The sequence below is a fragment of the Callithrix jacchus genome, chromosome 6 (genome assembly GCF_049354715.1).
Source record: "Callithrix jacchus isolate 240 chromosome 6, calJac240_pri, whole genome shotgun sequence".
Classification (NCBI taxonomy): Eukaryota; Metazoa; Chordata; class Mammalia; order Primates; family Cebidae; genus Callithrix; species Callithrix jacchus.
Window position 1 is genome coordinate 24,174,199 of NC_133507.1, and position 24,212 is coordinate 24,198,410.

At 44.7% G+C, this 24,212-nt stretch overlaps 1 protein-coding gene across 7 annotated transcripts in view; it reads right to left on the reverse strand.

Annotated features, from left to right (window-relative positions):
* The window catches only part of HOMER2 (homer scaffold protein 2), a 103,713-nt gene that overhangs the window by 53,481 nt on the left and 26,020 nt on the right, over positions 1-24,212 (reverse strand). For 2 of the 7 annotated variants that reach the window (XM_054258293.2, XM_054258292.2), the window contains exon 1: positions 6,078-6,388. The exons of the other annotated variants lie outside the window; for them this stretch is intronic. In XM_054258293.2, the coding sequence (XP_054114268.1) occupies positions 6,078-6,373 (296 nt within the window). In that variant the 5' untranslated portion in view covers positions 6,374-6,388. Of the gene's footprint in view, positions 1-6,077; positions 6,389-24,212 lie in introns of those variants that run through there. 7 annotated transcript variants of the gene reach the window in all.

Sequence of the window (24,212 nt, forward strand, 5' to 3'; positions counted from 1 at the left end):
TGGGTCTGAAACCCCTCCAGACACCATCCACTCAACACCAACCGACAGGTCTTCCTCTAGTACAATGGGTCACTCTCTGCCTGGCCAGCTGCAAAGGCTTCCCTGGCTCTGTCCCCAACAGACCAGCTCCCGGTGCTCTGCATGAATCACAGGCCAACCCCTGACCACCTGGCCCTGCCCTCTCACCAGCAGGGCTTCTGCTGCTTTCCTTCTAGCACTCTGAATCACCTGCACTTCTGCACATCCCAGCCAATGCACGTGCCCATCGCTGGGCCCAAAGCATCCTCCCTTGACTGCTGGAAGAATTCCTATTAGTCCTTCATGTACTGTCACAGCATCTTGTGAAGTCTGATTTGTGCTCTGAGGACACAGACCCTTGACTGGTCACCCATCACAAGAGACAGGAAGCATGGTCTCATCTCACCCTTGGCCCACACTCCAGGTGGTCAACGGACTACGCCAGCCAGCAAGGCCAAATCCGCAGAACCCAGGACAGAGAACTGAAGGAAAAAGGATATGGAGTCAGAAACTTTTCCTTGCATATTCTCCCATGCAAAGAATCTAACTCATAAGCATATTGGAGTTCTACTTTTATACAAAATCCACATTGTAATGTTCCTGTTATTTCAGATAATACAACTGCACATCAAGAACACCCAAGAAAATCAACTGAAAAAGTGAACATAACTGAAATTCAGTAAGGTGGCTAGGTATAAAATTACTAATAAATGAAATCAGTAACCTTCCTAAATAAACAAACAACCAGATAGAAAACATAACAGATTATATGGCTGGGCAAGGTGGTTCACGCCTGTAATCCCAGCACTTTGAGAAGCCAAGGTGGGCAAATCACTTGAGATCAGGAGTTCGAAACCAGCTTGGCCAAATGGCAAAACCACATCTCTACTAAAAATATATAAATTAACTGGGCATGGTGATGGGCACCTGTAATCCCAGCTATCTGGGAGGCTTAGGAGAATCTCTTGAACCAGGGAGGTGGCAGTTGCAGGGAACTGAGATTATGCCACTGCACTTCAGCCTGGGTAAGTGAGACTCCATCTCAAAATGTAAAAAAAAAAAATGATAATAGATTGCCTAAAATCCCATTTACAGTAGCAACCAAAAGGATACAATGTCTTGAATCTATTTAGGGAGAATGCAAGATCTATGTTTAAAAAAATAAAAGTAAGGCAGGTACAATGGGGTGCCCTACAGTCCCAGCCACTGAGGAGGCTGAGCGTATGGCTTGAGACCAGGCTCTAGTATACTATGATTGGGCCTGTGAATTTCCAATGCTTTCCAGCCTGGGCAATATAGCAAGACCCATTTTTTAAAAACCCAAATAAATAAATACAGTAAGAACAATAACTTCTGAGGCACACAGAAGAAAACTTTAATAAGACATATTCTTAAAATGGGAAAGCCAACACAAAGTTGTCAATTATCCCTAAATGTATCACTCTAACATAATAAAAATATCAGGATTATTTTTAGAAGTAGACAGGGTTATTCATATGAAAAACTATGTGAGGACAGCCAAAATATTCTGAAAATGAAGAGCGATGAGGAGCAATACCATCTCAGATATTGAAATATATTATAAAGTTATAACAACCAAGGCAGAAGGTCTTTGCAAATAAGCAGATAAATAATGGAAGGGCACAGAGTCCAAAACAGAAGCCCAGGGAATTTTAAGTATACAACACAGGCAGTGGAAACGCAAGAAATTGCTCCAGAAATCCTGTTTCAATAATGCGCAGCTACCTAGACGAGCCCACATCTGCCAGACCTTAGCCAGAATTCTGTCTCCCTGCCTGGTCTGAGGCCTTTCAAGGAGGTCACAACTGCCCCATCCTATTATTTTCTTCCTGCCCCCAAACTTCCCAATTAACAAACGTGATAAATTAGTGATCTGATAGAATAAATACTTGCCACAAATCCTCCTAGTGCTCTGACTAGGAATTCCCCTTTTGGGTCACATTTACACCAGGGAATGGATGAGGCAAGTGCCCCTGATGAATACTGACGGGCTTTATTAATGACACTGCCTTATTTTCCAGTGTCTGACAGTTTTTAAGGAGCTCTAAACACACAGTCTCCTACTGGTCCTCCTGAGATGTGGGTTTGACTAAGTTCTGGGGCTGGTTCACAGGCTGAGGGCTGACTGGAGGGGCCATCAGATCCATTCCCACGTGCTTTGGAAAAGGGTCCCGATTCTCCAAAAGGGCTGGATGGGCCCACAGTAGTGGGTGAGGACCTGGACAGCCAGGAGGGAGAAGGCAGAGCTGCGGAGAAGCAAAGATGAGACAGAAAGTAAATGTGGGCATGGGGGTGGGGAGAGGGAGGTATGGCTTCTCTGAGGATGCAGAATAGGTAAACTTTATAGGGGGGATGAGTGAATGGGAAGTCTAGGACATGGACAGAAGAGAAAATAAAACTCACTAGCAACATGGCAATGCCATCCTGTGTTCAAACGGCACCCCTGGACCCCTGCACAGAAACCCCTCTCCCACCTCCACCCATAGATCTCCCTCCACTTCAGCCCAGAGCCCAGCAAATCTGCTAGGTTTAGCAGATAAGGGAGGAGACAGCTATTCAGGCACCAGAGGTGCACTCAGAGACCAGCAAGGGCGACTGTGTGGCACAGGAAGCAGGCGGCAGTAGACAAGGCCTCAGGGCAGGCCAAAGCCAGATGACCATGGAGCCTGAGCAAGAGCTAAGGAAATCAGTCTTTATCTTGGGGCCAGCATCTCCCTAATGCACTCTGTGGAGCTATTTTCCCTTCCAAACACATTCCAAAAGATACATACGTAGGAAAAAAGTTAAATGCATTTGGATCTTCTCATAATTATGTTCTATCACCTTCAAGAAGTGTTCTCAGGCCAGGCGTGGTGGCTCATGCCTGTAATCCCAGCACTTTGGGAGGCCAAGGCAGGCGGATCACGAGGTCAGGAGTTTGAGACCAGCCTGTCCAATATGGTGAAACCCTGTCTCTACTAAAAAACACAAAAATTAGCTGGGTGTGGTGGCGCATGCCTGTAGTCCCAGCTACCCGGGAGGTTGAGGCAGGAGAATTGCTTGAACCTGGGGAAGTAGAGGTTGCAGTGAGCCAAGATCATGCCACTGCACTCCAGCCTAGACAACAGAGTGAGACTTTATCTCAAAAAAAAAAAAAAAAAAATGTTTCCAAGCCAAGACTGCCAGGAAATAGCTTGGGGGCCGCATGAAACACAGGTATCTGTCATGTGAGCCACAACACAGGTGTGTTCCCACACTGACAAACCAGCCACTGCCTGGATGGTTACCTTCTATCCACAGGCTGTCATCTCAGGATTTCAACATATACTTGTGATTTTATTCTGTAGATGGCATATTTAACATTTATACTATAAAAATTCATCCCACCTGAATCTACTGTGAACAAAGGAAGTTTTAAACAAAAAGCAGAGTTTGATTCACATATGAACCCCACAAGCCAAGAACTGGAAAATAGCCAAGTGATTTCTAAAAAAAACAGGTGGTAAGATGCCCAAGTCAAAAGGATTAATGATTTCTGAGACAGCTTAATTCAAGAGAGCACAAAATCCTGCCAAAGGAACAGTTTGTGTTCCTCCTTTTGCTGTAACACGTCTGTGCGCAAAGATTTTCATACTGCACTGTAATGAAACAAATGATGGAAGACGGCATGCTGTACCTGACGAGGGTATCACTTGGAAACATTATTCTAAATATCGACTAGATAGTTTTTTTAAAGGACTGGAAAAATAATGTTCTCAATTTTAAATGCCAAGGGCTTTTGTATTCATCTATAATAAAAATGAAGTTAGATGTCTACTTACATACCTTATTCTTAATAAGATGAAAATAATTGTTTTATTGTTGCAAAGCATTCACATACAAATGTGAATAATCTCACAGCAATTAATTCATCTGTGAGACCATATCTTGCTGTCCGCTTCACCTAGGAGTCTGTTATGTTTTATGATCGGTTGATTTCCCACTAGTATTCTAAATGGGTAAATTGTTCCACAGTAAAATAAATTTAGGAAATGCTGAGCAAAGAGTAGCACAGTCAGAACTACAATTTAGAGGGATCACTGTGGCAGTTGTATTGAAGATGGGCTGACGGGGGAAGAGACCGGAAGCTATTACCAAGGCACTTCGCAATCACCCAGGCACCTGGAGATGAGGGCCTGGCCACAGTGGTAGGGACGGAAGGAAGGGAGTGGGTTTCTGAGATTTCAAAATGGCATTGGGACAATTTCTGGTTTTCAGTCCAAAATGTGAAGAGCTAGGAAGTCACCACTCCATTTTAACAAGTAAAAAGCTAAACAAGGTCGGGCGCAGTGGCTCACGCCATGTAATCCCAGTACTCTGGGAGGCTGAGGCAGGTGGATGGCTTGAGCCCAGGAGTTCGAGACCAGCCTGCACAACATTATAAAACCCAATCTCTACCAGAAATAGAAAAATTAGCTGGAGGCTGGGTGTGGTGGCTCATGCTCTATAATCCCGCAAGGTGGGCAGATAGTTGAGACCAGTTTAAGACCAGGCTGGCCAACATGGCAAACCCCGTCTCTACTAAAAATACAAAAATTAGCCAGGCATGGTGGCCTGCACCTGTAATCTCAGCTACTCAGGAGGCTGAGGTGGGAGGACTGTTGGGCCTGGGAGGGAGAGGCTGCAGTGAGCCGAGATCAAGCCAGTGCACTACAACCTGGGCAACAGAGTGAGATTCTGCCTAAAAACAAAAAAAACAAACCACCAAACACAGAAAAACTAACACCTCTTCTTCACTGTATCAGAAGTGAGGTCACAGGGCAAACCACAGCCCCTCAAATTGGAAGAGACAGATACAGAGAATCACAACTTACCAGAGCAGAAAGCCATAAGCAGAGACCTCTGTGGGAACGAGTGCCATGGCAAAAAAACCTGAACTATAACTGGGGCATTGCTGAAGCCTCAGTGTGGGTAGGTATCAGAGTCGAAAACTCCAGAGGGACTCCATCCTAGGGGGCCTGCCCACTGTCTTGACTTCTACTTCCGGGAGCTTTACCAGGTTCTCCCAGTGAGCATCAGAGAAAAATCCCCTCCTGCTTCAGGCAGGGGGAGGGGAATGCAGCCGTTTTAAAATACACTAGAGCACCTGTTCTTCCTAACAAGGCCTGCCCTCAGGAGAAACTAATTTACCAAGGCCCAATCAGCTGAGGTATATCAGCACCAGCTAAGCTGGAGGAACGAAAATACCCAACTCCAGCCCCCTTTAACCATCCTGTCCTACCTAAGTGGAGGGAAAATATTTGAGAAGCACTAGTGAAGTTCACAGTCCACGGGCACAGGCTCACCTCAAGACTGAGACGTAGTCATAAGGCTATGGAACGCTTCCCCTCCCCAACACCTCACCACCACATTACCAAAGACCTATTGACTGCAGTTCCCTTCACCCAGGACAGCATGTCTACCTTTCACCAAAAACTTACAAAGCATACCGAAAGTAAAAAAATAAATAGTTTGAAGAGACTAAACAAATATGAGAACTGGAGTCATATGTGGCAGGCATGTTAGAATTATTGGACCAGGAATTTTTTTTAAAATTATTAATATGCGAAGGGCTTTGATGGAAAATGTAGACAGCATGCAAGAACAGATGGATAACGTAAGGAGATGGAAATTCTAAGAAAAAATCAAACAGAAATGCTACAGATTAGAAACACTGTAACAGAAATGAAGAGTGCCTTTGATGCCTTCAGTAGTAGACAGGGCTGAGGAAAGAATCTGTCAGCCTTAAAGGCAGCCTTAAACTGCCTTTGGAAGGCTCAGAGTTTGGAAGTTCTGAAAGTTTCATAACTGAAAAAGAGAAAAGACTAAAAAAAAAAACAGAATAACCAAGAACTGTGAGAAAACTATAAAAGGTATAACACAGGCATAATAAATATATTAGAAGAGGGAAAGAAAAAGCAGAAGCAACATTTGAAGCAAGAATGACTGAGAATTTCCCCCAAATTAACGTCAGACACCAAACCACAGATCCAGGAAGCTTAGAGAACACCAAGCAGGATAAATGCCAAGAAAAACTATACCTAGTGTAAGTCCGGTAGCCTCGCCTGGAGGTTGGACACACCCACCTCTGCACCCGGCACCAGGCTCTGCCGCGTGGCTCCCCTGGAAGGCTCCAGCTGATGCAAGGCTCCTGGCCGGCTCTCCCACCAGAAAACCCGCCCAACAACCCGCTAACCAATAGCGGCCTGCCCCGTCTCAATCCCGCTCCGCTGGAGTTAATCAGAGCACCCAGCTGTTGCTCGTTCCTTCTAGCCAGAAAACACCCCACGCCCCAGGAAGTTGGCGCGACTTCCCTGGCCCCTTTCCCCGGGGCCATGGAACCTCGCCCGGGAGCTGAATAAATTGGATTTTCGTTTCCTTATACTGGCCTCAGTTTCCTCATTTTAAACTCGGCAATAAACCTTACACCTAGGCATATCACATTCAAACTTCAGAAAATAAAAATAAATTTAAAATCTTGAAAAAAGTCAGAGGTAGGTAAAGAAACACTTTACCTACAAAGGAACAAAGCATGACATCTAACTTCTCAGAAACCATACAAGTGACAGAATGGAGTAAAATACGTAAAGTGTTAAGAGAAAAAAGCACCTACCAACCTAGAATTTTGTACCCTGAGAAATTATTGTTTGAAACTGAAGGAGAAATAAAGACTCTCAGATATACAAAAATTGATGGAGTTTGTTGCCAATAGACGTGCCTTACAAGAAACGTTAAGTGTTTCAGAAAGAAGGAAAATGATAGGACAGAAACTTGAATCTACATAAAGAAAGAGTATCTGAGAATGAATAAGTGAAGACAGCATAAAAATTTTGTTATTCTTAATTGATCTAAAAGATAACAGTATGATCAAAATAGTAACATTATATTTGAATATGTATGTATATATATGCTTATGAATAAATAAAATGAATGACAGCAATGATATAAAGCAACAGGATGGAGGAGTTGGGATTATTTTATCATTAGTTACTTGTACTACCCATGAAGCAATATACTGTTATCTGAAAGTGAGCTTGGATTCCTTGTAAATGTATATTACAAACTCTATGGCAACAAGTAAAAAAGCATAAAAAAAAGAAGTATAATTGGTATGCTAAGAAAGGAGAAAGAATTGAATATGAAATCCTCAATTACAACTACAAAAGGCAGAACAACTGTAGAAGAAAACACTGGAACAAAGCACACAGGCAGCAAATGGAAAATCGTAACAAATATGACAGATATTAATCCAACGATATCAAGTCACCTTAAATGTCCATGTTCTAAACACACACAAGACAGAGATTGTTAGAGTGGGTTAAAAAATAAGGCCTGACTACAAGAAACCCACTTGAAATATAAAGACACATAAAAATAAAAGTAAAGGGATGGAAAAACATATACTGTATAATAGTAGTCCAAAGACAGCAGGAGTAGCTCTATCACTTTCAGACAGATCAGACTTAAGAACAAGGAAAGTTATGAGAGATAAAGAGAGTCATTACCTAATAGTAAAGGGGCCAGCCGGGGGCGGTGGCTCAAGCCTGTAGTCCCAGAACTTTGGGAGGCCAAGGCGGGTGGATCATGAGGTCAAGAGATCGAGACCATCCTGGTCAACATGGTGAAACCCCGTCTCTACTACAAATACAAAAAATTAGCTGGGCATGGTGGCGCGTGCCTGTAATCCCAGCTACTCAGGAGGCTGAGGCAGGAGAATTGCCTGAACCCAGGAGGCGGAGGCTGTGGTGAGCCGAGATCGCGCCACTGCACTACAGCCTGGGTAACAAGAGCAAAACTCTGCCTCAAAAAATAATAATAATAGCAATAAAGGGGCCAATACTAAAGGAAGCCATAACCTTAATGTGTACATGCCTAGCAGCAAAATGTCAAAATACATGCCCAAACTGACAGAACTACAAGGAAAAATAGCAATGAATCCACCATTATAGTTGGAAACATCAACACTCTTCAGTTAGAAATGGACAGATCCGAGAACAAGCTCAGTGGCTCAGGCCTGTAATATCAGCACTTTGGGAAGCTAAGGCAGGTGGATTACTGAAGGGTTGGGAGTTTGAGACCAGGCTGGCCAACATGATGAAACTCTGTCTCTACTAAATATACAGAAAGCTATTTTTGGCATGTGATGGGAGCCTGTCAGGAGGAGCTGAAGCACAAGAATCGCTGGAACCCAGGAGGCAGAGGTTACAGTGAGCTAAGATTGCACAACTACACTCCAGCCTGGGTGACAGAGCAAGACCCCATCTCAAATAAAAAAAAAAAAGGACAGATTAAAAGAGGCAGAAAACCAGTAAGGACATAGTTGAACTCAACACTATGACATCAACCAACGGGCTATAATTGGCACCTATAGACTATTCATCCAACAAGAGTAGACTGCATGTTCTTTTCAAAGTGACATGGAACATTCAAGACAGACCACATTCTGGGCCATAAAACACACCTCAACAAATTTAGAAGAAATTATACAATGTCTGTTTTCATACCACACTGGAATTAAACTAGAAATTAGTAACAGGAGTGGCCAAAAAGTAGAAAAAACTCAAATGTTCCATAACAGATGAATGAATAACAAAATGTGGTGTATCCACAGAATAGAGTATTATTTGGCAATCAAAAAGAAATAAAGTACTGATACAGGCTATAACAGGGATGAACCTTGAAAACATTGTGCTTAGCGAAAGAAGGCAGTCACAAAAGGCCACACATTCTATGATTCCATGTATATGAAACGTCCAGGACAGGCCAAGAACCTATGGAGACAAAGTGGATGAGTGGCTAAGGGTAGGATGCCAGGGTAGGGGAAATTGGGAGTGACTGCCAATGGATTCTGGCTTTCTTTTAGGGGGAATAAAAATGTTCTATAAAATTAGATTGTGGTGAATGTTCCAAAGTCTCTGATTAGAGCAAAAAAAAAAAAATCAATGAATGTATATTTATATACGTGAATTGTGTATTATGTGAATTATATCTCAATAAAACTGTATTAAACTTTTAAGAGGACATTGATTCAGCCTGAGATTCTGCACTTGGTCCCAACAGACCAAACCAAAATGGAGTCGCTTATGCTGAAGTTCTAGGTACCATGCCAAAACTAAGTGATTTATCTGACCTTTCAAGAAATCAGGACAGAGAAAAGCCGAATCCCCAAACAGGCCAGTTTTATCTGACATGATAAGGAAGTTCTTTTTGCTTTAACCTTTACAGAGACCTAACTTTGAAACAACCATCCGCTTTTTGTTCTTCCTTGTTTCCGCTTTCTTCAGCCCTCTTCTGTCCATAAACATTCAATGTCCACATTGCAGGGTGGAATTCTCTGAATCTCTTCTGATTCTGAGGGCTGCCCAGTTCAGTAATTGTTGTGTTAACTTTATTTTGTCTAAAGTTTTTCTTTTATCAGCTGTTTTCCTTGAAAAAAAAAAAGATCAAACATGGAAGATGAAGGAGAAAAAAGCCTCAGTGACTCCAAGTTGTCTGGCCTGGGCAACTGGGAGGAGATTTTAGTCATGCTGGGTGTGCCCTGCCTGTAAACCAACTGGAAGAGATGTTGGAAAGAGTGGAATTTCTTTTTAGGGTGACTGCAGGGTTAGAAGACAACACTGGGGAGACTCTGTCTCAAAAAAAAAAAAGCTAACTTGTTTCCCTACCTTTATTGAGAAAAGTAAAGAAAGTGATAGATATCTCAAATACAAGTTAAAATGATGATACTGCCAGGTGAGGTGTCAGAGCCCCCGCATTGTGAAGTGGCCAACTCGTGAGTTGGTAAGAATTCACCAACAACAGTATAGGTTTGAAGAAGTTTTATCAGAAAGAAGGAACGCTGCCGAAGAGTGCAGTGGGGTGCCTCCGTGAGAGGACTGAGCGCCCCCTGGTGTATTTTTCCTTAGGGGTATTTATGGACCTTAAGGCGGGAGCCTGAGGGTAATCTGGACCACACTAGCCACATAGGTCATGACAAATGATTACATCTGTAGTAATTCTGGTGCCTTAATGTCAGCAAGTGTTGCACAATACGTTCTGGCATGGCATTCTGGAGATGCATAGAAATCCTAGTTACTTACAAATTTGGGGTAAAGATAGCTGCAACCACGTGCCTGCTTTAGACACTAGGGAGGTGCAATTACTTCTAATTTCCCAGATAAGGAATTTGCCTGGGGTGCCTGTTTGATGGTCACCAGGTAGTCTTTGCTCCCTTCTAAATTCCTCAGACAAGGAGTTTTTGTCTCTGGGGCCTATTCAATGGTCACCCGGTGATTTTCGCTCTCCTCACAAACATTCCTCATTTTGTCTCAGCAACACAACTGCGCCCAGTTTCAAGTCTGGTTTCTGTTAGGACTCTTTCTACCTGTCAGGGTCAGAGGTAAACAAGAGGAAGGTGCTCCACAAAACTTTTCTGTTTCTCTTCTTAAGGAATAAGGGACGAAGTGGTTCAGGGCTAAGTCCCTTCACTCTGTGTGCGGTAGGGACATTAATATAACCACAGCAAGGGTTTGTGAGATTAAATAAGATAATGTGTGCAAAGTGCCTTTTTGTTATTAATAGCAACCTGTTAAAGGAATACTGTGTTGACTGCAGGTGTAAGAAAGACGGCACTGCAGGGAAGAGAATCCCTTTGCCACCTTAGCTCAACCTGCCCAAGGAGAATCTCGTTCTCTCTCCCTATTACCATCAGCAAATTAAACAAAGAAATCTTCAAAAACAATAACTGTGCTTTTATAACTTAAGAAAATTGTTCAAAGTTTAAAAACCTAGACATCTGGTATTAGTTTTTTCCTTTACTGGCAAATTAGTTCTAGTTTTAGCAAGCTGGTTTTACGGTTCCCAGGTTCCCACCCTTTCAGGTTTCCAAGTAGCAGGGAGAAGTATCCTAGTACCACTTCTAGAAGCCAGTCATTGTAAATGTATGGCTACTACTCTGAATTTACGTTTAGTGGGGAAAAGAAGCTGTTTTTATTTTCCTAGGAATCACTTTAGTTTAAAATTAGAATTGCATGGTGTAAAGAGCTGGTAACTTGCCAAGTCAATTACAAAAAGCAGAAAACACAAAACCAAAGATGCAGACATACCTCAAGAGTGTTTATGATGTTTTCATTTACACTATCAGTTGGTCTCTCAGGCTAATGGCTATGTGTGTGTGTTCCAATAAAACTTTATTTACAAAAACAGGTGGCAAGTATAGAGTTGGCAGATTTGGCAGATATGACAACAGAACTTTCATTTAAATTTAAATTTCACTGCCAGGCGCGGTGGTTCACATCTGAAATCCCAGCACTTTGGGAGGCCAAGGCAGGCGGATCACCTGAGGTCAGGAGTTTGAGACCACCCTGGCCAACATGGCAAAATCCCATCTCTACAAAAATACAAAACTTAGCCAGGTGTGGTGGCGAATGCCTGTAATCCAGCTACTTGGGAGGCCAAGGCAGGAGAATCACTTGCTCCCAGGAGGCAGAGGTTGCAGTGAGCCGAGATCGCACCACTGCACTTCAGCCCGGGTAACACAGTGAGAGTCTGTTTCAAAAAAGGAATATTTTAAATTTCACATAAACAATGAATAATTTTTAAAGTTATTTTTAGTGGGATATAATTTAAACAACATAAAAATCTACTTTTTTAAAATCCCCAATTCAGCAGCTTTTTAGTCACAGAATTGTGTGACTTAGTTATTAATTTCAGGGCATTTTCAGAGCACCCCTCAAACCCTGTGCTCATTAGCAATCATTCTTCTCTTCTCCCAGGCCCCAGAAACCACTAATTTACTTTCTGTCTCTATGAATTTGCCTGTTTCAGGCATTTCATGTAAATCGAATCATACAACATATGGCTTTTTATGTCTAGCTTTTCTTTGTAGTGAGCACTCTATTTTTGAGGTTGATCCATGTCAACACATACCAGTATTTCATTCTTTTTATGGCTGTATTATAGCCCATTGTATGGATATACCACTTTTTAAAATCTATTCTTCAGTTGGTGGACATTAGGCATCGTTTCCATCTTTTGGCGATTACAAATAATGCTGCTATGAATATCCATATTCTATAATTATGTGGACACATGCTTTCTTGGCTCTTGGGTGTATATACCTACAAGTGGCATTGTTGAGTCATAGGATAACTGTGATTAGCTTTTGAGGAACCACAAGGCTGGCTCCCAAACAGCTGCTCCATTTACGTTACCACCAGCAATGTATAAGGGTTCCAATTTGTGCACATTCTCACCAACACTTGTTATTGTCTGTCTTTTTGATATAGCCATCCTAGTGAGTGTGAAGAGGATGAGGGATACCAGGCACATCTCCAAAGGAACAACCAAGCACCTATCTGAAGGCAGCTTATCCCCTAAGTAGGCAGACTGAGTGTGTGACTGTTCTGGGGGCCCCCACCGACTTTCCTGGGTTGCAGGTGTCCAAGGAGAGAAGCTCACACACTAGGTTACCTATTTCAGGGTCTCTTATTAACGGAAAAATTTAAAACAATGCTCTTAGAAATACTGAAAACACAGAAAACTGGGGTGTGGAGATACAAGAAGGGAGTCAGGTAAACAGTGAAGCAAATGTTTTTTATACGACGTAACCTTGGAAGTCACAAGCAAACCTGCAGATAGTGGGCAGGCCATATTTCAAAGACAACGAAGATGTCATACTGGACTCTGCCATTCTCTGCTTGTCTGGAGTGGCCACAATGGAGTTAAAGCTCAGCATCCCTGTGCCCTGGAGAGGGTGGGAGTAGAAGCCACCAGTGCAAGGAGAACATCCGCTTTTCTTACTTTGCCTCCAAGTTAGTCTGACTTTTTTTTTTTGAGACAGAGTCTCACTCCATCACCAGGCGCCAGACTGGAGTGCAGTGGTGCAATCTCAGCTCACTGCAACCTCTGCCTCCTGGGTTCAATCAATTCTCCTGTCTCAGCCTCCTGAGTAGCTGGGATTACAGGCGTGCGCCACCATGCCCAGCTAATTTTTGTATTTTTAGTAGAGACGGGGTTTCACCATGTTGACCAGGATGGTCTCAATCTCCTAACCTTGTGATCTGCCCGCCTCAGCCTCCCAAAGTGCTGGGATTACAGGCGTGAGCCACCACACCTGGCTAGTCTGATTTTATTTTAACTGCAAACATTGCCTGATATAGTCTGAACATCTTGAAGAAGCCTGAGTTACACAGAGAGGGGAGCTCCAGATCCTTCTTGAACGTTTTTCCTCTGCAGCTGGAAACCCCATGCAGTTCCTAACCAATGGTGCCTGCCAGCAGGGCCTGAGAGTCTGACCTACTGCCTACAGCCCAGAGCACACAACCTGCCTCCCCCATCTCTGCCATTACTCTTGCTTCTGTAATTACATCCCAACAGCAGAATTCTATCAGGCCATCTTCCTGAAAGCAACACAAGCCCCTGCTTAGAGGAGTAAGCTACTGAGATAGCAAGCAGATCACACAGTGAAGCTTTGCGTATCTTAGGAAATATACTTGCTGCAGTCCCTCCATCCTGGACCCTTCTTCCACACTCCCCCACCGCCTATCCCTCATCCTGGCTCCCTGGGAATTCTCAGGGGCCATCTCTTTACTGGTTTTTTCAAAACACGTACAGGGCTGTGAAAAACTGTTCGGTGCTTCCTCAAAAAGTTAAGTACAACATTTTCACATGGTCCTGCAATTCCTCTAGGTATATACCCCAGAGCATTGAAAGCAGAGACCCAACCAGCTACTTGTATGCCCAGGTTCAAAAGCGGCATTATTCACAGCAGCCACAAAGTAGAAACAACCCAAAGTCTATCAACAGATAAATGGATAAACAAAATGTGGCATAGACATAGAATCAAATAGCCTTAAAAAGGAATGAAAGTCTGTTATATGCGACAACATGGATGAACTTTGGAAACATGATAAGTGGAATAAACCAGTCACAAAATACATATCGGAAGAGTCCACTTATATGAATCAAATTGTCAAATTTATAGAGACAGAAAGTAGAACAGTCATTACCAGTGGCTGGAGGAGGAGGGAATGGGGAGTTATTGCTTAATGGGTACAGAGTTTCTGTTTGGGATGCTGAAAATTCTGGAAATGGAGAGTGGTGATGGCTACACAACATTGTGAATATACTTAATGCCACTGAATTGTACACTTACAAATGATTAAGTGGTACACTTAATGTGTGTTTTACCACAATGAAGTGTGCTGGGAGCAACTTCTGGTGAGGTAAGGGATGGCTTCACAGAGACAATGACTGGGCCAAGTCCTTAGGAGGACAAGGGGAGGAAGAGCAACTGTGAAGAACAGCTTGATGGCACCAAATAGAACACTGCAAAGGGTGTGCATTAAAAGGATGGATGGAAGTGGGCACAGTGGCTCACACCTGTAACCTCAGCACCTTGGGAAGCCAAAGTGGGAAGACTGCTTGATGCCAAGAGTTTGAGACCAGCCTGAGGAACATAATGTGACAAAAACTACAAAAACTAGCTGGGTGTGATGGTGCGTGCCTGTAGCCCCAGCTACAAGGGAGGCTGAGGCAGGAGGATCGCTTGAGCCCAGGACTTCGAGGTTCAATTGAAAATTTTTTCAATTTTTTTTTTTTAATTGAAAAAAAAATCAACTGCTGAAAGAATTTTGGAGATGGATAATGATGATGGTCGTAGAACGATGTGAATGCTTTTAACGCCCTGAACTCCATACCCGTAAACATGGCTAAAATGATCATGTTTATGTTATCATAATGTTATGTACATTTTACTATAATTTTTTTAAAAGACTAGGAAAAAACCCATTGTCTGCTGGAGTGGGCACATCTGGCTCTTCTACACCACTGTTGGAGTACTGTACTTTGACAGAATTCTCTGGGAAGCAATTTGTCATCACACATCAAAAGCCTCAGAAATGCCAGGTGCAATGGCTCATGCCTGTAATCCCAGCACTTTGGGAGGCTGAGGCAAGTGGGTCACTTGAGCCTAGGAGTTGAAGACCAGCCTGGCAACATAGGGAGACCCCTTCGCTACAGAAAAAAAAAAAATCACCAGATAACAGTAGCTTGCGTCTGTAGTCCCAGCTGCTGGGAGGTTAACGTGGGAGGATTGCCTGGGCCTGGGAGTTCGAGGCTGCAGTGAGCTGCCCTGTCTCAAATAAATAAATGAAGCCTTAGAACCGCATGCATACTCCTCAACCCAACAACTCTACTTCTGGGAATCTATTCAAAAGTGATAAATAAGCCTTTGCAAAGACACTTATGCCAAAGGACAGTCACTGAAGAGCGCTTATTAAAAACAAAAACAAATAAAAATAAACCTGTAAATAAACTAAATGTCCCAAAGTTGGTTAAATTAAGTATGATACATCCATGCAAGAAGTACCACCTGGCCTTTCAAAATTATAAGTAAATATTTGCTCACGTGGAAAGATAATCTTCTTTTCTTTACCTATTCTGATTTATGCTATACTTCACTGTTACAAAATAAGGAGACCACCCAGTGTTGCTGAGTCCCAGCCTAGTTACAACTTTCTCTGTCCCCTTCCCTACTAAATAGAACTAGCCAGACTTTGAAGGACTTGAGTGTCACTTGAAACTTTTTGCTTCAGAGGAAACAAAATAACGGGGGGAAGCAAAGAACTCATAGGTTCCAGAATTCCAACAAGATTTGGCTAACACTAGGAGTGTGGAGTGAAAAGAGCGAGTTGCAAAATAGCTTCATCCTCTGCTCCCACCATTCTTATCAATATGTGTACAAATATTAACTTAACAAATATTTAACCCACAACTATAAAGGAGAGCTGTGCTGGGTGCCAAGAATATCCCAGGGAACAAGACAGCCACGGCGTCAGAATCCAGGGAGCTTGGTACCTGTCTGTCTGAGCACGTGCGTGTTCATGGGATGGGGTCTGAAATGGTGACTCTACAATGAGGGTCTTCTGGCAGGATTGAGAATAGGTCTATTGCATGCATGCGACGTGCAGACAGCCTTGCTGCAATGGGAAATCATGTCTGGGCAAGAGAGAGGCCAGTGTCTCTTGCTTCCCAATCTAAAGATCAAGTGCAGAACCAGCTGGACCAAACAGAAAAGGCGTGAGGGACCTCCAAACACCAGAGTCGGAGGGGGAGAGGTAAGTGCTCTCAAGAGCTGTAGATGGCAAAGGGACAAAGATGACACAAGATGGACAGGGACTTGGCACCAAGAGAATTGAGCCCTGAGTTGCCAGCTGCTTGGTCCAAAGTATGGGCTGCTCTGGAAAGAGCCAGAGCCCTCATTTTTAAATTTTTGTTTTGTTCTTACAGTTAACCCATTGACCAAGACGTACCCATTTCTGATTTATATTTTCCCTATAAACCCCGTTATTGAAAGAGTTTGCCCTTGGAGGCAGAATTTATGAAAGAGTAATTTATTTCCTCATTTCTTCATTGGTCTAAGTCACATATAACTGCCAAACGGGTTTCTAATCTGCAGGATTTCACCAAGGTGGCCTCAAGAGTTGATAGGATTCTAGCCACAAGTGAAGGTATGTTACCAGCTCGAGCAGGCTGAGAGCAGAACAGCTGCCCTTTATCTTGGGGAAATAGCATGGGCACCTGTCCCTGCTCTTCCAAAACCCCAGGGGAAATTGCTGGAACAGCCATTTCCTTCCCACCCAAGGATATGGCACATGATTCCAAAGACACACGCAGGAAGGTGCAAGCAGGGAAGATCTGCCCCCGTGGAGACAGCAGCAAGCCCCAGTGTAGGTGTGAGGGAGAGGTGTTTAGAATATTATGAGATTAAGGCATTTAAGGGAAGTCTTCAAGGAAGGAAAACTAGTTAAGAAGAGTAAACCCATTGTTCTAGAGCCATAGTGAGCTTGCTGTAAACACATGGAAACCATGTGCCTCCCACCAGCCCTTTATATGCTGCAGCCCTATGCACACAGTAGGTCCAAAATACTTGCTAAACTAGATTATTTGGCTTTGAAATTATATCACATGTGCCCAGCAAGGCAAAACTCATCCTATTATTTCCCACAATATCAAGGGCAAAAGTGTACTCAACCTCATCTGGTCCAAGAAGACAGATGTGGGGGCCCCAAATCCTTATAGTTCTTTGGGGCGAGATTACTGCTGACACTGGGCCAGCCTGCTCGCAGCTGGACCATCTACTCCGAGGAGCAGCTCAGAACAGGATCATGGAGAACACCTGGGCAGGAAATGGCCCAGAGGTAACTGGGGACTAAGAGCAGGCAGCCCTGCCCAAGCCACATTACATACTACTCATCAAAGTCCCGGTGTCTACTCTCATAAGAACCCTTCAAAAACCTAACACTTTAGGCCGGGCACAGTGGCTCATGCCTGTAATCTCAGCACTTTGGGAGGCCAAGGTGGGTGGATCACCTGAGGTCGGGAGTTCAAGACCAGCCTGATCAACATGGAGAAACCCCATCTCTACCAAAAATACAAAATTAGCTGGGCGTGGTGGCTCATGGCTGTAATCCCAGCTACCTGGGAGGCTAAGGCAGGAGAATTGCTTGAACCTGGGAGGCTGAGGCAGGAGAATTGCTTGAACCTGGGAGGCGGAGGTTGCAGTGAACTGAGATCCCACCATTGCACTCCAGCCTGGGCAACAAGAGCAAAACTCCGTCTCAAAAAAAACAACAAAAAAACAAAAACAAACAACAACAAAAATCTAACACTTAAAAGTAGGGACACAAAGATACAGAGATGCCATCCCTCCCTGACAGCACTCACTGGCAGTGACACAGGGTGAGTACTGGGTGCAGAAACTCAGGCCACAGTGCTCTGGGGTTCAGGTATCACAGCCAGAGGTCTTTGCCAGGGATCCTCTAGGGCAGGCAGATGCTATTCTCAGGAAAGTGTGATCATATTGGGACAGTGCCAATGTGACAGGATACCACGGTGCTCAGATTTCTCTCCTACCAGGGCCTCTTTTCCATGTCCTACTTGAATATCAGGCCCCACCTTAGCAGGTGAGGCTGAGTGGTCCGGTGGGGGCTCACCCCTTTAGTTCTCCTCCATGGGGTTTTCCCTCCACACTCACCTCCAGAGTTTCGAGGACATGTCTATGTGATGACACCTGAATGTCATCCCAGGTGTCTCTCCTGAACCCCATGCTCACACCTTACCTCCCAGTTGTTCTCCCTGCACCCCCACTTCAGTGATTTATGTCACTATGGCAGAAACCTGGGAATCTCACACCCAGCACACAGCAGGAACATCTCCCGTCGCTATCCTCTCCTCGGCAGCCTAGGCTATCAGCCTCCTTCCTAGCAGCGTCCTCCAAAGGGCCACAGGTGTGCTGAGCTCAGGTCCCACAAATGGCTGTCCAGTGCACAACTCCCAGTGTCAATTACAAAAGATATGTAGACTCTTTATGTCAACTACCTGGCAGATCACGGATATCCAGAACGTGTCTTAAAGAAGTGCTTTTTCTAATTCGTACAAAGCTGTGAAGAAGCCTGCTGAGAAGGGGATCTCAACCCACAGACAGGGCCTGGGCTACAAGAGTCCCAGGGCTGGGCACTGTCTTGTCCATTTGCCTAGGTGCTGTAAACATATTTTCCATGTGTCCATGACACTAAAAAGATTGGGAAACACTGACCTAGATTACACCAATAGCCTCTCTGTGCTTCTGGATCTCTTCTATTGACATACAAATAAGCTCAGGTCTCTCCCATTCGTACCAGACATGTAAGTTAGCGTTCCTGTTCCACCCAACAGCCCTCAGCCTTCAGGCCCTACTCAGGGAAGTCACAACAGGTTGCTCATCCAAACAGGATCAAGGACAGGTTGGCCTGTTGGCACAGCACAAACAGCTCAGCCCAGTGAGGGAGAGTCATTAGGTAAGCCAATCAGCCACCTCCTTGCAGAATTCAGTCGTCATTCTTGCACGTGGAGCCCCTTCTCATACTTAATCATACATTACTAGTATAATAATTCAGTTGTCCAATTCTCCCAACAAAGAGGCTTCATGGATCAAACTGACCTCAGGTTCCAGCATTATTTACAAAAAGGTCAATCAGAAATTAATTGGAACGTCCAGTACCAGGAAGCAGCAAGTCAATAAATTAACACAATAGAGTACTATGTAACCCTTTTAAAAAAGAATATTATGACTATATAAATATTGTTCCCTGCAGAGGCAAAAAATGTGCCAGCATTATAGTTCTTTCTGTACAGTTCCAGTGTCAACAGCAGAGTGCTACTCACAGGACCACATTCCTAGTACCAGGGTCAGAGAAGCTTCTCCTTTCTAGCACTCGCCCAGTTGTTCCAAGGCAGGCGGCATACTTCCTGTGCTTCAGATTTGAAACAAGACATGCTTGTGATAATTTTTAAGTTTTGTGATATTTTACTATTGCCTACTCTATCAAGGAAAGAAACGCAGCCCATCTTCCCATGACCCTAGTATCTTCCAGTGTGTTCACTTGGCCCATTGTCTGGAATCTGCTCCAGTCTCTGTCCTAAAGATACTATTCTTGGAGCCAGTAACTTCCAGGTGTCATTTGGAGTGAATGCTTCTGAGGCCCATTCATAGCTGTCTGTCTGGAAGTACTTTTCACTGGACTCCCAGAAGCCATCAATTCTTTTTGCCCACTCTCCCCTCGCTGTGACCTCCTCCGTAGTCTTTGCTACTATTTTGCTGTTGTAGATCCTCAAGATGAGTGGGAGGTCAACTTCAAGTCCTTGCACCTCAGGAACGGCCTTTACTTTCCCCCTTTTACTAGATTGGTCTGTCTGGATGTATCCCAGGGCTGCTGTACCAAATTCCCACAAAATTGGTGGCTTAAAATGATAGGAATTTATTCTCTCAGAGCTCTGGAAGCCAGAAAACTGCATTCAGTTCACTGGGTTGAAACCAAGGGGCGGCAGGGCCATGCTTCCTCCAGAGGCTTGTAGGTTGGAAGCTCTAAGGAAGCATCCATTGCCCAGCCTTTCCCAGCTTCTAAAGCTGCATTCCTTGGCTCATGGCCTCCTCCTCCATCTTCAAAGCCTGCAGCAAAGCCTCAAAGCTCTCTGCAGAGATCCTCACAACCTCTTCTCTCTTCGGTCTGTGTATACTAAAGTCTCCCTCTGCCACTCTCTTCAGGACACTTGTGATTACTCTGGGCGCTGGATAAAACAGGATAACCTCCCTATCTCAAAGTCCTTAACTAACTCATATCTACAAAAACCCTTTAACACATATGGTAACATCAGAAATCAGAATCTGATATATCTATGGGAGACATTTTTTAGCCCACCATACTGGGAATGAAACAACCTTTTTTTTTTTTAAAGACACAAAGTCTCACTATGTTGCCCAGGCTGGATTCAAACTCCTGGGCTCAAGCAATCCTCTTACCTCAGCCTCCCTAGGAGTTGGGACTACCATAGCAGTCAGCCTAAAATGATTATTTTAAATGGCTTAAAAATTATTTTTTCATTTTCAAACAGGCACGGTGGCTCATACTTGTAACCCCAGCACTTTGGGAGGCCAAGGTGGGCAGATCACCTGAGGTCAGGAGTTTGAGATGACTGGCCAACATAGGGAAACCCCATCATGACTGGCCAACATGGGGAAACCTCACCTCTACAAAAAAAATACAAAAATTAGCCAGGCATGGTGGCACACCTGTAATCCCAGCCACTCAGAAAGCCAAGGCATGAAAATCACTTGAACCTGAGAGGGGGAAGTTGCCAGTGAGCCAAGATTGCGCCACTACACTCCAGCCTGGAGGACAGAGTGAGATTCCGTCTCAAAAAAATGATTTCCTCTGATGTGCCACTGTGCAGGCCGTGCTCCACCCTTCTGTCATCTCATCGGATGAGAAGCTGCTTCTGCTGGCTACTCCTCCTCTTCCAGACTCCTCGATGCCGCACACTTTCCCTTCCCCACGCTGATCTGACCTGATACCATGCTTTCAAATACCATCTACCTACCCCGGATGCATGCCAGACCAATGCCAACAGCCACACTACCAGTTGTGGCTCTGCCAGTAGAGTCCAGTCATACCCCCACCCCGCTGATATGTCCCTGAAACCTCCAATTAAAGCCCCAGCTTCCGTACCACTTCTCATTCTGGCCCGCTCGGTTCAGAGGCTCTCTGGGGTTATGCAGGGCAGACTGGCCTGCTACCCCCACCCCCTGTGGCCCCTCCACTCAGATTCCAGGCTCTGGTCTCCTCTGTGCTATATTTCTGACATTGCCTTTCCTCCAATAGCTTTCTATGGTCCAGAAATATATTGCAATCTCTCAACTACTGATAATCCCCTCCCATTCATTTTGCTGTCCTGGGATTACACTTTTCATAATCTCCTTATTATCATTTTAATGGGTTCTGGGGAAAGAAGGTATAAATAAGCATAAGTGCTGAATCCTCCATCTTGAACTTTAAGTTAATCTCATTCGTTTTTCAGTTATAACTTGCATATGCTTAAAAGATAACAGATATTCTATTCTAAGCTCCTTGTCCAAGGGCTCCTATTAGTGGGAGGTTGGGGGTGGGCTTGGCAGGTTCAGACTTACATCCCAGCTTGTCCCACCTGCCCCACCTTCAACAGTGAAAGACCTTCCTTGTATGAGCACCACTGCCCCTGACACAGATCTGCCAGGACAGAGTAAGGAACTGGCAAACGTATGTGGGGTTTCCTCTTTCCAGGATTTGTTTTAAAGCAAATGAGTTCCATGGCCTTCCCTATAATGCCAGACTACATGCATTGAGGCATTAAATGAAGAGAATGCACAACTCTAAATCAAGAACACCTTTTGCAGGTTCTACAGCCCAAGAGAACCTTTTTACTCAAAAGCAAAGCCTGCATGATACCTCTTTGCTTTACAAAGGCTCAAGTTTAAAAATAAACACGGGTATTTGAAAGAGCACAAAAATAGTTTTTGTCCGCAGCTTTACAGAGCCCCGCGACACTGGGTATATGTTGGGTTGGAGGAAGCCAAGAGAGGCCACATTCAATAGGAAGTTAGCCCTTGCAGTCCTCAAACGAGTAAGACACAAGTGAAGGGAGCCTTTTTTTATGCTTGATTCCCTTGTACTACACAGGGCCAACTGCACTCCATTCAAACCAACCACAGGTGTCCACCTGTCCAGCTATTCATAAACAGGTTGTGAAGACAGCCCCCTGAGCCAAAATCCAAGTCCTCACTCAGCCTTTGTCTCCACCTAACTTCGTCCTCTCCTCCCTATCAATCCCGCACCCAACCTACAGGCTTAACAGAAGTCCCTGCTCACCCCATACCTGTGCTTTGTGAGGAGCTGTGCCTTCCTCCAGAATGCCCCTTGCTCATGTCACCCGTCCCCCCAAGCCCACACCCCTGGTTCAGAATCTTACCACCCTTCGAGGCAAAGTGCAAACTGATCACCTCTTCCATCAGAGGCACCTGGCTCCAACACCAGACTACGTTCTCTTCCTGGATACCAGCTCTTTCTATACGTTACTTGTGGCCCTCATATGTTATTCAGCCTCATCTTTGGGTAGCTAGAGATGTGTTGCATCCCACCCCCAAAAGTGGGCTGCAATCCCCTTGGGTAGGGATTAGGTTTTGATTTCTGTGGTATCTGTAGAGTGCCTTGATAAAGAGGTGCTTGGGCTGGGCATCATGGCTCGCCTGTAATCCTAACCCTTTGGGAGGCTGAGGCCGGGGTATCACCTGAGATCAGGAGTTCAGCCAACATGGTGAAACATTTAGTATTTCTCTACTAAAAATACAAAAAATTAGCTGGGTGTGATGGCACACGCCTGTAGTCCCAGCTACTCAGGAGGCTGAGGCATAAGAATCACTTGAACTCGAGAGGCAGAGGCTGCAGTGAGCTGAGATCATGCCACTGCACTTCAGCTTGAGTGACAGAGTGAGACTCCACCTCAAAAAAAAAAAAAGAGGTGCTTGATCCTATGGCCAGAGACTCTGAGTGAACCCCAGTCTCAGAGGGCTCAGAATGATCATCTCCTGGCTAGTGGGACCCTGTGTAATTCCAAAAAGCAAACAAGCAGATCTTTGCTGGACAGTAGTGGGAGCAGAGAACGCCACTCTACAGCAGAACTGCTAGCTAATGTTTTCCTCCCATGAATGCATGCAAGTGTGCACATTACCCTTCCACACCCACGCAGGGGTATGCTGAGGTACACTGACCCTCTCAGCCCCAGGCTGGGCCTGACAGCTGGAGCCCTGGCTTATGGTTGATCCTAACACCAACCTCCTTCATTTTCCCCAGTGGGCTGCACAAGTGACCCTTCCCAATGCACCGTGCCTGGTCTGAAAAAGGCTATAAAGCACAACTGAACCAGGGTGAATTCAAGGGTTCATGACTACATCTTATGTGCCATGTCTCAGCCAGAAATGAGACAGAGCTCAGCACCCAGGTAATGTGTCAACAATGAGGTGAGAAGGAGGGGCGCAGACACAGAGAGAGAGAGAAAGAGAGAACAAGAGGCGATGGGAGCAAGCACCCGTTTGGAAGGAAAAGGTACAGAGTATTGGTAGGTCTTCAGCACACAGAGGAAAGTGACTAGCAGAAGACTGGCACATTCTCTGTCACTCTGTGGAGTGCTCTGGCTGCCGTGTGGGTAAGGGGTTATGATCAATCAGATGTGGGGCTATGGTACTGAATATTCTAGAGTTTTCTTCTTTCTTTTGGAAAAGGTTTGATGCTTGACTTTTAGTAGGAGGAGGCTGCCAGCAGGTGTCCAGACAGCTGGGGCCCATATGTGCTGGCCCTGAGTCTGGCCCCAGAACAGCCCCTGCCTGTTCCCAGGCACCAGGGACATGTCATTTGTCTTCGCCAAAGGGCCAGATGGCTCGTGTGTATAGACTTCTCCCCACTTCACTTTTATCTTCTCCAAGCTCTCTTCTTCAAGCTTCCATCCTCAGACAGACATGTTTCTGTGCACATTTACATCTTAGGGCTTCAGGGCAATTCCCGTTCCGCTCCTAAGAGATCTGCTTTCTAAATAGAAAATGCGTTTCCATGATCATACAGCAGGGCTTGCCGAGATCCATTCCCTGCATTCTCAGCAGAACCTTGGCAAAAGTACTTCCCGGAGGTTCTAGTGCTTGTCAACCCCTGACATATATCTCACCCAATTTTCCCAACAACCTCGAGAAATCAGCATCTATACGTCATTTCAGAGGAAAACAGAAAGGAGAAAAAAGATTAAGTAACATGCCCAAAGCCACACACAGCTACTCCGTGACAGGCACCTGAGTC